The sequence below is a fragment of the Rhipicephalus sanguineus genome, chromosome 5 (genome assembly GCF_013339695.2).
Source record: "Rhipicephalus sanguineus isolate Rsan-2018 chromosome 5, BIME_Rsan_1.4, whole genome shotgun sequence".
Lineage (NCBI taxonomy): Eukaryota > Metazoa > Arthropoda > Arachnida > Ixodida > Ixodidae > Rhipicephalus > Rhipicephalus sanguineus.
Genome location: NC_051180.1, coordinates 16,573,406 through 16,587,132, shown reverse-complemented (window position 1 = coordinate 16,587,132; position 13,727 = coordinate 16,573,406). Strand labels below are relative to the sequence as shown.

At 42.1% G+C, this 13,727-nt stretch overlaps 2 protein-coding genes across 2 annotated transcripts in view; one reads left to right on the top strand and one right to left on the bottom strand.

Annotated features, from left to right (window-relative positions):
- The window catches only part of LOC119393287 (TBC1 domain family member 23), a 46,391-nt gene extending 42,860 nt beyond the window's left edge, over window positions 1-3,531 (bottom strand). Inside the window, exons 1-2 of the mRNA XM_037660220.2 lie at window positions 3,455-3,531; window positions 392-500 (exon numbers count right to left, since the gene is read on the bottom strand). Coding sequence (XP_037516148.1) covers window positions 392-500; window positions 3,455-3,489 — 144 coding nt within the window. The 5' untranslated portion in view covers window positions 3,490-3,531. The remainder of the gene's footprint in view (window positions 1-391; window positions 501-3,454) is intronic.
- A 146-nt stretch (window positions 3,532-3,677) lies between these two features.
- LOC119393282 (E3 ubiquitin-protein ligase CBL) overlaps window positions 3,678-13,727 on the top strand; it is a 56,360-nt gene continuing 46,310 nt past the window's right edge. Inside the window, exons 1-3 of the mRNA XM_037660216.2 lie at window positions 3,678-4,271; window positions 10,172-10,318; window positions 13,138-13,269. Of these exons, the coding sequence (XP_037516144.1) occupies window positions 3,724-4,271; window positions 10,172-10,318; window positions 13,138-13,269 (827 nt within the window). The 5' untranslated portion in view covers window positions 3,678-3,723. The remainder of the gene's footprint in view (window positions 4,272-10,171; window positions 10,319-13,137; window positions 13,270-13,727) is intronic.

Genomic DNA, 13,727 nt, shown 5'->3' with positions numbered 1-13,727 from the left:
ATAGCACACACAGGATTCTCTCTCCCCGCACACGCGCCATCATTCACCTCCAAACGTACTCTGAAAAGCATTCCCTAACTACCTTCTACTTAGAAAACAAGTTCGTGGAATTGCAAAAAAAAAAAAAAGGTTAAAAGATAATCCATACCATATCAGCACACAATGATGGACAAAAGGACAAGACAGTCTTTCAGGTCATCAGCATCTAATTCTATGTGCATTCACCCCCAAAAATTCGCCCAGTATCAGCTACGATTAACAATTCCCAACTAACAAACACCACCATAGAATGCAGATCTGTACAGGATGCTGCAGCTCAAGCGACCAGAAACTTAGCATACCCTTTTCCATAGCATGCACAGGATTCCCTCTCCCACCCCCAAATACTCACCTTCCAAACGTATGCCCGAAAGCATTCTGGAACTGGCTTCATCTTGGAAACCTGCCGCAGTGTATTCAGGTCGCATTCTGAAAGGAGAGCACTCTCCAGCTCTTGCATCCTTTCAAGTGGTGGCCGCAAGAAAAAAAGAGGAGAGGAAAAACAAGAGAGAATAAAAAGAAAAAGTGAGACACTGGTCCTTTATGACCCCTTCTCTGTACGAAAAGGAAGTAAGAAGCAGTGAATAGCCTTGCCGAGGAAAGAAAATCAAGAAACTTTTCATACATACATGAACAAGTTAAAATAAGAAGAATCTACAGGGGTGAAGAAGCCTGAAATGCCACCCAGAGTGAATTTAGTAAATGACAGAAAGTGGGAGACACTGTTAAAAGATTTTAAAAGTGAGCTTTTAGGAAGATTTGAAGTTCTGTGTTCACTGAGGATTCAGTTATTGACAGGTCTGTTTTTCTTTTTGCTCGTAAACCGCACATGTTTCTTTATTGACTCCATTAAGTGCAAGCCGTCTGCGGTGCAGTCATGGTTAATGTGCATGAATGGTCAAACGTTTCAGTGACTTTTAACTGTGTTAATACTAAAAGAAAACATCACAAAACTGACATAGCTTGTAATGAAAATTCCTGCAATATTAACCACTGATAAATAGAATAACACATTGCGGTGACAATCTAAGAAAAAATAAAAGAGTAACAAGATTGTAGTAGATTACAATGCCACGTCTTTATGCTGAAGCACCTCATAGCTGCCAAAACATAGCACATGATGCACCGTATAAGCTCACCTATTCTCTGTGCTAACATTTCAGCTTGTTACAGCCAAAATTTCTGAAGCCCTCCAACATACAGACAACTGACACTGCTTTTTTTATGCAACATTATATTCAATGAACAAAAATACAAGACTAAACTCAAACTTATTCAATGATTAAAGCCCAAATCAAACACCACCACTTAATCAACTAGAACTTCTAAAATATCTGTCTAGCATGAACAGGCAGAATATATATCTGTACAAAAGAAATGTATGGTGTACTTTTACTGACTCCCTCTACACTCATATTTTGCAAAATTCTTCTGGATAATAGCCTATTTGGTTAGTTTAATGTCACTATTGAGCATGGCCTGGCAACAAGTGGGTGGTGACCCGCACTCATGACCATATTTGTTGATGTTACCTTACATCCAATCACCCATAGTCACATGCTCATCCACTCACTGAACGCATTACTGAACAAGCAGGTGGAACTGCGCTAAACAGACAGAGACACTATTTAGTGACAACTAAAGTACCAACTGACAACATTCTATAAGGACATTTAGAACCTTGCAAGTGCCCTGGCAGTTCTTAATATACCTGAACAACCACTGACACAAACTTCCTATCCAGTCAAGCCTTTGTGGAGCAGGACTACATGAACGGTATGAAATAAGCAGTGTACTGTTCCCATAAAAAGATCTGGTGCCAAACAAACAAGCAGCATTTTGTAAAGACTTATGCTTGACCCCTCTCCTGATCTCGATCAAAAACCAACAGTGATCAAAATAAGTGAGCGTCATTCTCTTGTTATTTTCTCCATTAGGCATTTTTCAACATTAGAAGAAGCATGAGCGATGTTCTAAACAAACATTTTTCTTCTCATGGTTAATAACGTGTTGCAGAAACATTAGGGCAAACTGGTGAACCTTTATTTTCAAACCTTAGTAACTACTGCTACGGCACCTGTACCAGGGGCATAGCAAGAAATTTTTTTCAGGGTGGTGGGGGGGTCAATCATACGTTAAGTATGTTCGTGCATGTGTTTGTATGTGTGCATTTATATATACGCATGCAAAATTGAAAAATTACAGGAGAAGGGGGTCGAGCCACACCCCCAAACTCTGGCTAGGCATGTGACCTGTACTGTAATTATAATAACAATACATAGCCTTTCTAATGACAAGTACTCTGATCGCGAGATGGTGAGCGGTCCGGGGAAAATTTTAATGCAATGTGCTGCGGACGACAGTGGCAGACAATGGCTATGGAAACCTAAACAAGCTTTTTTTTTATCGTCAAGGCCAATTACGCGGGCCAAGAAGTGATTTGTACAGTGATAAACTTGGCATCTAAAGAGACCGTTAAGTGGTTTGGCAAGTAAAGCATAGAATAACAATTAACGAGGCTAGACCGGTCACAATTATGCGAATCATGACAGCGCCTCCAATGCCCTGCAAAAGTCATGGCGAGGACGTAATGACCTAAAATGCGACCGCGACGTTGAACAAAGTTCGTCAAAGATAAATGAAGTCTGTAAATATCTTACGTGAAACCCGCTCTTTGGCAGAGGCAAAATAATGTTGAAAGAAGGCCAAAGTAATTTTCCTATTCTGAAACCCAGCATCTCGCAATTTGTGCTAGGGAGGAGATAGCGAAAGCTGATGTTTCCGCCTCAGTAACAGCGCACCCTGTACGCGCAAGTGAGATAATATGCCAGGCGCGTTGACGTGAGATGCGTACGGGCGGTGTAAAAGGAGTTTCGAAAAGTTTTCAAAGGAGGCCTCAGGGCAGCTTGAAAGCGGGAGCGATTGCCTCGTTGACGTTTCGAATGAAAATACGACACAACAGTGCACATTTAAATTCATAAGTGAGATCAAGTACTTGTGGACAGATGTGCCGAGATATGAGAATTCCTGGCATATTAACCGCATGATGTGTCAGTGACGGGCGGCAACACCGATGTCAACACTTTAGCAACAGCGAAACATACATTAATGCAAAACTTGGCTGATTGAGAATTCGCTGCCAGTACTGCGAACTGACATAACTTACAATGTTAAGCAGGGCTCTCCGTTAAGCGGTAGTTTCATTAAAGAGCCAGAAAATTAGAACTGCTGGCATGCAAGATTAAAGAGCGCTTAAGCACGCAACTCTTGCAATCATATGCGTAAGTCGACCACCGGTGAAAAGTCCTACAGCTTTATTAAATGTTTCAGGTTCTTCCACAAGACGCTTTGAACAGGGCGTTGCTAGGTTGAGGTAGTCGTTTGGTAAACAAGATTAAAATCCAACCCGGCTTACCAGCTTGTATCGTCGACGTCCACCGAAGTGGCCATGTTGGAAGAGGATGGAAAAGTGGCGAAATGGAAGGTAGCGAAATTTTTTCTAAGTAAAAAGAACTACCTCGTTACGTATATATTAAAACTGAGTGGTTAAGACTTACGATAGTAATTGTTTCGAATTATTTTATGAAAGATGAAAAGTAATGTTTATTGTGCGTGAATTATTTCTCTGGAGCTGTGCATTGTGGGTAGTTTTCTAGTTCAGGGTGAATAGCCAGGCGATGTAAGATGGCGGTGAATAGTAGGTCTAAGAATTTACAAGCAATGAACATTACGTCGTTATTTAGTCGAATACACGGCGCATTTTCCGAAGCGATGGCACCTCCCAAGTTTGTGATCGACCGACGGACTATCGAGAAGACGTGGAAGCTTATGGACAAAGTGGTCAAGCTGTGCCAGCACTCGCGAATGAACCTAAAAAATAGCCCGCCGTTCATTTTGGACATCCTGCCGGATACGTACCAGCATCTGCGGGTGATCTACAGTAAGCACGAAGACAAAATGCACTTGCTGAACGACAACGAGTACTTTCGTGTGTTCATTGAGAACCTGAACAGGAAGTGCAAACAGGCGATCAAGCTTTTCAAGGAGGGAAAAGAGAGGATGTTCGACGAGACGTCGCACTTTCGGAGGAACCTCACCAAACTGAGCCTAGTGTTTAGCCACATGCTGTCCGAACTGAAAGCCATTTACCCCAACGGCGTTTTTTGTGGCGACACTTTTCGGATAACCAAAAGTGACGCGTCCGAGTTCTGGAAAAACGCGTTCGGGGACCGGTAAGTAGTGCTCTGCGTGTATGTATGCTCGTGCTGTTTTTTTCCCGCAACACCACCCACCCGTTCCGTCCATCGTCTCTCGCGATCGACCTGCGTGTTTGCATGCCGTTTCTGCGAGAAGCTAGGCGTGGGAAACATCTCTCGTTTCCCCGGTGATGTCTGTCAAATAATACCCGTCGCTGCCGCGGAAACGCTAGACGGACGCTCTCCCGTTTTTTGTTGGTTTCGCGACGCCGGGGCTGCCGAGCCGTCCACGCGGTTTATCCGCTGATTGGGTCCTCCTCCCTAGCGTCAAGCGGAAGCGATCGCTCCATTGAGCCCGGTAGCGACGAGGGATCCTCCAAGCGCAACGAATTCTTGTCCTCCGCCCATGCCATATTTTTCTTTCTTATCTCTTCCTGTAGGTGTGAACCACTTCGACCGCGTTTAGTCAGTTTTGTAAACGCGTTGGCATAAGGCATACGCGGGAGCGCCTGCGACCACGATGTGTCAACTTGTGAGCCTACTGAATGCTTTGCCATATTCGAATGAATACTGTTACAACAGTGCGAAAGTCGGTTTGTTTAACTTCAGTTTTATTTTACTTGACTGGCATTCTACATTGTTTTAGAACATGAGCTGAGTGGCTCTGCTGGCAGCTGTATGCGAGTTAAAGCTGTTATATTTGCTTTGAGGCTTTTAGCGTACTTAATACGTGAGTTAAAACTGTTACATTTGGTTTTGAGGCTTTTACTGTACTTAACACGCCTGAAACGTCGGTTTCTTATACTGACATACAAAAGTGTTGCACATAATGCAGCAATGATACTGTTGACCTAGTGTATTCGTGCACACACACACACAAACTGGCTCTTTCATTGCTGAATGTATGAAAAAGTAGGTTTCTGGCATGGCCATCCACTTTGGATAGGTGCACTACAAATTGTTGGATTGTTTACAGAAGTTTAGTTATTAGTAGCTCAGTGGGTTGCCATGTACGATTATATGGTTACCCCTGCATTGCCTGCTGTCATACACGCTATGAAAGGAAGAGGTTGCCCACGGCTTTAACAGCACACTGTCAATAGTATGACATTCAAATTCAGCCCATACAAGACCATAAGTGAGGATACCACTGCCTAGAACTGCCTTTTAGAAGTAATTGTCATTGATCCTTTTACATAGATTTTTTTTCTTACCCATATCAAGTGGTGAGCATTACAGCACAGGGGGTACTACGACTATGTGAAATGCTATTAATACACTAAAGTATATGAAGTACATAGTAAACAAAATGAAACAGTGGAATCGATATTGCCTGACGGAATAACATTCATGAAACAAGATATATAGTTCATATTGATGTATCTAAAATGGAGTCTGTAATCAGTAAACAAATGTTATGACAATGAATTTTTAAATGCAGATAATGTTGCTTTAACATTGTCAAAGGGTTTCATTTATGATAGTTTCAATTGAAAAGGGCATTTATATTTGTTAATACGGCACTTGTGTCATTGTGCCCCTAACGAATGATCTCTTCTAGCAAATTAATAACATTGGTCCTTGACATATATGTGCGTGGGCACAAATGCTTTGTTCCTGTTTGGTTATATGTCATGCAGGCATGACTGATTTTGTCTGTTAAAAACTGTTTCACCACATTTCTTGCATTTCAGAATCGTTGAAGCATACTGCAGCACAAATATTTTGAATTCTTCGGTCAGTTTTGTAGTTTCCAAAATGTAAACTCCATGCCGGAACTTATTCATGTCCAACATACTTCAAAAGCCCCCATTCAGTCACATGGAAAATATGCCTGATACAGAAAATTGTCAGAAAGAATTGCAGAAGTAATATCACTCACACAAAGGCATAACAGCACTGAGAGAAAACTCAGATGTCTACCTTTTCATTACCTTCTTAAGAACACTGCAAATATTGAAATTTGGAGCAAAAGTTCAATCTGAAGTGCCTCAAGATACGCCACACAAATGCCATTATTTTTATCAGTGATTCTTTTGATGTGCTATTTTGGCAGGTGAAATTGTGCACACAGTACCTTAGTGATCATTTCAACATTTTTATAATTTCTCGCTGTGTTTGTCTGTGTTTGTATGCTTTAAGAATTATGAAAAGAAAAACAAAGAGAAACAAGAAGAATCATCATTGTATTTCCGGAACACAAAATGTTAAATGTTTTAGAGGCAACATGAGAGCATGTGCTTTTGCACTCACACTTTTTCATCAGTGTCACCTGACATCACTTACTAAACGAACTACCTCGATGGTAAGGGCTCTGGTCACCGACACTTTCAACTTCACCTACGTATTACACATGACCGACCCCCAATTTTAAAGCAAGTATAGACGTAGTGCCCCGTTTATTTCATCTGAGGACGATAGGGAAGCCTGCAGTGAACCTTGTATAACACTTAAATCTAAAAAAAAAAAGAAAGATAATTGGGTTGCTGTAATCATGCACACTGCTTCTTATCTTGTCATGCAAGGAACATTCATGTAACCATATGTTGTGCTTCAAGGGATACTAAAGGCAAATAACAATTTATGTCACAGTGAAAGGTCAATGCTTGAGAACGTCGTAAAACATCAATATTATGTGCAGCAGCGCTTTAGCAATCGAGAAATTAAGGTAAAAGTGGGACACGATTTGAGTCACCAGTCTGATATTCTCTGGTACAAGCCCGATGATGTAGTAGGGCCTCAGTCACTACCCATGACATAAAGGAGCATTTTAGTGCATTACAGGATGGAGTAAAGTGCAACTATTATATATTTCAGTCTGATTCGTCGAGAAAAGAACTTCTTGATGATACCTTTATTTCGTTTTTGCTGGGCTGTGCTTTGCTAAAGCTCCTTGCCCCGTTGCACCGCAGCACTGGCTGTCAGGCAGTAAAGGGAGGGCATGGCTATGCAGGAAGCCGTTCTCAGAGGTGGGTGGCTTGAATTGCGCTAATGGTATGCAGACCTCTAAGACGCGATTTTCTTTGAAACTAAGCATTTACTTGGCACAAAACAAGCACTGCGAGGTTTCCGGAATACTATTTCAACAGCCCAAGTCGACATATTTGCCTTTAGTGTCCCTTTAACATGTCCCCTACTTCCACCAAATAATCAGACTGTGTGTAACACAGAGTTAGTATCTTATGCCAGGCACGTAGGCAAGGGGGGGGCCCGGGGGGCCCGCCCCCCCCCCCCCCCGAAATTTTTCCAGCCTTCTATATTCCCAGGCAACTTTTTTTTTTGTTTTTGCCATGTAAAGACTTTCTTTCGAACAATTAGGCCTTGGGCCCCCCCCCCCGAAAAAAAATCCTGGCTACGTGCCTGTCTTATGCCATATGACATCGATTTGCCATAGCATACCCCCTCGTGCTTTCGCCAGATTCGACCTTGGTGGTGTTCATAGCTCTGTTCGGGCAACAGACTTGTATACCACACTGTTATTATTATGCACCGCTTGTACATCACACTAATAACACTTTGTACCAAATTCTCGGAAAATCTTCTGCTAGGAGTGCTAAAAGAAACTTGACATCCTGACGAAATTTCACTTTTCTTCACACTTTTTTCTTGTCTAGTATTCATTTGCCACCTGGAAATTCTTGTGGCCATCTGGAATTGGCTCAATTTGGGGCATGTTTGTGGAGTTAGGATTGGAAATTGTGTTGCAGTTTATTTTTGCTTTTAGGATGTCCAATACAGTCACTCGGCAAGTACAGTAAGATAGACTCACCCACCATGGCTTGCAATAGTAATTTTTACATTGACATGATGTTCCCTATTCTTAAAGTACAGCTACAGAATTCCTTGTGCTCCTTAGGCAAACATTCGTTACTAAGCGACACCTGTTGGCAGGGGCGTAGCCAAGGGGGGGGTTTGCGGGGGGTTCAACCCCCCCTCCCTGAAAATTTTCAATTTTGTTTGCTTATATATACACACACACATATAAATGCACGCACGAACATAAAAAGAAGTATGGTTGAACCCCCCCCCCTCCCCGCAAAAAATTTCTGGCTACGCCCCTGCCTGTTGGACATCAAACAAGAACACATCACTTTCGTAATTTATCAAGTATCGCACTGGAATTATCTTCAGAGCGGTGACACACGAAATGTATTTGCTTACATCACTTGCATGTAGACACTGTCATGGCTCATGTGATGTGTGCTACCTGTATCGAAGCTTTTTTTTTTCTGACATTCCGACAACCTGGACAAAGCATATTTTGTGTGTACGCTTTAGCACTGGTTTCAAGTATCCTGGGAGCAAGTTGTGTAAAAGCCCAATGCCTTATTGGCAAGGATATTGACAAGAGGACCACCGCTCTTCTTTCACAGTTTACTTTACCTTCTGTCAATATCATTACTTGCAAAACTCACATTTATGTGTAGAATGTTCCTCAGTCATACATAAGGTTGAACGAGCTTTCAGGTCTGTAGGACCTCCAGGGAATACTAAGCACATTTCCAAAAGCATGTCATTGCTACAATAGCAAGAAAGTGAGTGAGCAACATTGGTTTAGTTTTACAAATGGTATTTCTTTCTGGTAGGCTATAGAAAACATCTTGATCAAAGTTGTGGGTGAACCCCTGCCCCCCCCCCCCCTTTTTTTTAATACCTACCAGTGACTCATTATCATTGTCCTGTTAGTTCAAAATTTCTGAGCAAGTGTTTGAGCTGCAAAGCATTTAAAAAATTTTCAAAATGAAAGTATCTCTGCCTGTTCATTACCACTGTGAGTCATTCCACGTCACCTGCACAGACTAGGCATTTTTGTCTTGTGTCAGACGCGAGTTGCCTGCGTCAAAGATCAAATTTTTCGCCCTCTTCCTGTCGCCATTGACAATCCTGACATGAGTGGGTTTGCACACCCACTTGCGTGCCAGTTTCGGCTCTCAGCTGAGGCTGAGAGAGAAGCAGTGGGCATACACGATGTATGTGCACCTGAGTCAGTGCCGAAGAGTGAGTTGTCTGGCCGTGGGCCAGCATGGGAAGGCGACTGGGGCTGCTACGTGAATGAAAAAGTTTGGCAGTGAGCACGACGAGTGGGTAGTGGCAGGCAAGAAGGCAGGGAAAAGACCCTGGGCTGACAGCTGCGGCTGTGACCTAGGTTTCTATATTTGACACACCCCTCTTCTTCAAGACTCTTTGCTCGGGGGGTGTAGCGTATGACATCACATCCTCCCTCCCCTTCCAGTTTGTTTGCTCCTGCTACCTTGCGAGTTGGGAAACAATGAGGTTTCCTTTCCATGCAACTGAGTTTCGTTGTTTTAATCTTGTGTGTTGCTGTTTACGACACCGCTGACTGTTGGGCCATTACTGTTGGACAAACATGCCCTCCTCCTGATTCCATTTTTATCTGGGACCGATTTCTATATGGCATTGCTTCTTTTTATAGTCTAATACTGCCTTGCCCATTTGTTTGCCTGATCTCGAAGCTTAGTTTTTAAAGATATTTTGGTGGTCTTTGCTGACATATTTATATGGGCACTTGCTGCTGAAGGCATAGTCAGTACAGCTTTTGTTGTTAGTGCTGGTCTGTTGGCTAACAGATTGGTTTTGCAAGGCTGATGTTTCTCTGAGAGGAAACCACTCTAATAATGTACAACCATTACTGTTAGTGTACACCTAGCAACAAAAATGTACAGAACATGAGATCTGAAAAAAAAAAGCTGTATTTCTGCATAATCTTAAACATGCCCTCTAATGAAAAGTTTCAGCCTGTAGTAGTTCTTATGATCTGCACAGTTATTAAATTAGAAGCGTTGTGCACTAACCAAAAATAATTTCATATTTGCCATGGAGTCCGTGTCTTGTAAACTTCTGTCTGCATGTGTACACAATGGCATGTGTATGTGCATGACACTATTAATTGTCCATTCTCATTTGATGCTGTGCAGGACTGTCGTAGCGTGGCGGGTTTTTCGACAAACGCTTCACGAAGTCCATCCCATCAGTTCTGGGCTTGAAGCAATGGCACTCAAGTCCACCATTGACCTCACCTGCAATGACTATATTTCAAATTTCGAGTTTGATGTGTTCACAAGGTGAGTAGAGTGCACGGCATTTTTATGCAACTCTGCAGATGTACTTGTCAAAGAACAAAGTTTCTTAGGGTTCTGCAAATATCCACAAAGCTTGTACAAAGTGTGACACAAGTGATATGGTCCGAAAAGAGCAGTTAAAGTATGTCCCTGGTCTAGAGGTTGAAGTCGGCAACATCGTCAGTTAATGTTCCTGGATATTCACCTTGCTAATGTTGGTGTCATGCATAGCTTCATGTTACATCCTTTCTCAAAAGATTTCCACCGTCTCGGTTATCAGCTCTGTAGAACTCATTTGCATGTTTAATGTTCATCTGCATTTTAATTCTGAGATGGCCATTGCTATGGTGGCCTACTGCTAAGCATGACATTTATGAGCTCTGTAGGAGTCATTTTCATATATAATGTTCATTTGCATTTTAATTCTGATCTGTTGTGGTGGCCAGTGCTGTGGCGGCTTCCTGCCAAACATGACGTGATGCTAACTCGTGTTTGTAGCAGCCTTTTTTTTATTGATGTGTAATGCTAAAACACTGGTGTACTGCTTAAATAATCCTTGATGATTGAAGCTGCAGACTACCATTACAGTGCCATTATGATTCTGCTATGCTGGTACTTACAGCAGGAAAATACCTGTTACACCCAACATCTTACAACCATATATATTTACTAAAGGGACACTAAAGGCAAATATTAAGTCGACGTTGATTGTTGAAATAGCGATCCAGAAACCTCGTTGCGCTACTTTTTTGCCAAGGAAGTGCTTATTTTGAAATAAAATCACGCTTTAGTGGTCCGCATCGCATTAGCGCACTTCAAATCACCCGCCTGAAAGTGATCTTTCTCACGTCACTGTTGCCGTGCCCAACGTTGCCCACCTTTACTGCACAGCGGCGTGCACCATTCGGGCATCCTTCAACATCACATGCATGCGGCATTTTGTCGAAATTTCTGTCTGAGCAAGTTTGACGAGCGTGCAAAACATACGCGGCAGTACGCGATACTGAAACTACCACTGAGACGCGACCGCGTGAACAAAGCAGGGCGCCAGGCGAAGCGCATTTCGGCAAAAACGGAACTTTTGAACCACGCGTGCCGTTCCCGATGGCAATGCCAAAGAGGTTCTTTTTTCCATGAATCAAACAGAAACAAACAAGCGGCATTTCATTACGTCTCTTGATGCACGGAAGGTTCTTTTTTTTTATTGCAGCTAGTTTGATTACTAGTGATTAATTGTAGTCGGACGCTCACATGTCATTGGGATCACTTCCACAATGTCCCACTCATGGCGCTCATTTGTGATACATTTAGCTTAATTTCTCGGTAAGTAGGGCACTGCTGTTGATAATATTGCCGTTTTAGATGTCATACTACACTGAGCTTTCACTCTGACATAAATTTTTATTTGCCTTTAGTGTCCCTTTAATGCTGATATCAGTGCAAAGCATTTTCATTTTTCTGGCTCACTTTATTTAAGTGAGGTTCGAATGTATATCTTGACTCACAAATGTCAAATATGTTATTAGAAGACTGAACTGAATGGGAAATTCTTCTTGTTTTCTGGAAGTTTTGGATTATGGCACACTACAACCCTTCGTTGATTCCCAGCTTAAGCCGCTTCCTTTTCCACTGCTTTTGTTGTGATAGTTTCTTTGAAGACCAGCCTTGTAAGGTACCCTGCTTTGCTTACCAGAGCCACAGTACACTCATTGACCCACTTAATGTGTGAAGTTTAGGTGCTCTATGTTATGGTTTGTGCTGCTTTCTTTACCATGTATCCAAACTGTAATACCTGAACCAATGTTTTAACTCAAAAGCCTTTCATTTAGAGGTGCCCTTAGCTATGTTTTTTTTATATGTTAACATAACAGACCTTATTAATACTAGTATATACTTTCATCTGTTAAACCAAAATGCGCAGGAACTGGGGCCAGTTTTCTGCAGATTTATCTGGAAAAACGGAGTTGAAAAAATAATGTGAGCAATGTAGCGACATTAAGAAACTCTGCTCTGCGGATCGCAGGAAGTGCACCAGGAAGTGGGCGTTCGTTGAAGCAGGATGTTGTCTAATGATAGTGCAGCGTCTCAACTAAACTCAAGCTGAGCATGTGCGCAGAACGCCTTCTTTTCAGGGCAGGCATGTACTGTGTAAAGACAACGAATATTGTTTCACTGTCTTTCGTACCCCTTCGGGAGACAGCTTCCATGTGAATCTAATGTTGTCCTTATGATTCTTTTTGTTATTTGCTTTTAAAGGGGTACTGACACAAAATCTTGCGGCTGAGATCGCCAGCAACATTGATTCCCTTATACATGCCTATATCATCTACCAAATATCAAAAGCAAACGTAGCTTGGAAGGTGCTCTTTCCAAACCTGCGTATTCGTGGTTGCCAACGTTTTAATGAGTGCGAAATGCAATAGCACCTGCTACTTAGATTTAGGCACACATTTAGCAACCTTAGGTGGTCGAAATCTTTCTGGAGTCCTCCACTATGGTGTGTCTCGTAATGATATTGTGGTTTTGGCGCGAGAGACCCCAGAAATAATTATTCGCGATTGACAGCACGACAGCCAACATTGCCCTTTTTGTAATAGGATTACTTTTTTGTGTGGGTGCTCTGAAAACTAACCTTTCCTGGTAGGCCAGCAAATTCAGTGTAGCTGCGTTTGCTGATGACATGCATATAATGCATGCATTGCTATTATACGCATGTCGTCTGAATACTGTTATGCTCAATTCACACTACAGGTGATGAGGAAGTGCTATTTTTGCAATGTTTATACTGCTGTGTTTTAAGTGCACCAATCTCATCTTTTCAGGTTATTTCAGCCCTGGTCAACACTTCTTAGAAATTGGCAAATCCTGGCAGTTACCCACCCTGGCTATGTTGCCTTCCTTACATATGATGAGGTCAAGGCACGTCTGTACAAATACATTAACAAGCCAGGAAGGTGAGCTGTTGCCATCATGTGTCAAGAGGAATGACTGCACCTTTTTGTTGTCATTGTTGTTATTATTATTATAATGTCTAATTGAATTTGTGCCTTCACAATATATCTTTTACAATTTGGAAAAAGGAAAGTAATTTTCATCCACCAACTGTATTGCCAGACCTTCTGTATTTGTGTTCACTTAGATAATAAATTTCATGTAACAATATCGGATGATAAATCTGCTCGAGCACTGTCACTGTCACGTATCGCACAAGTTCGGATGCCGGCACATCTCGCAACTTTGTTTAATGACCATGGCTTGCGTGCAGAACATCCATGCTATGGTTGGCCATTCATTGCATGTCTTTTTTTACAGAGAAAGCTGTTATAGAGATCACAACAACAGCCGATTTTGGTGGCGTAGTTGCCCACCACCGCCATTGCCGCCTGTGTAGTAACCACTATCGTGCGAAATA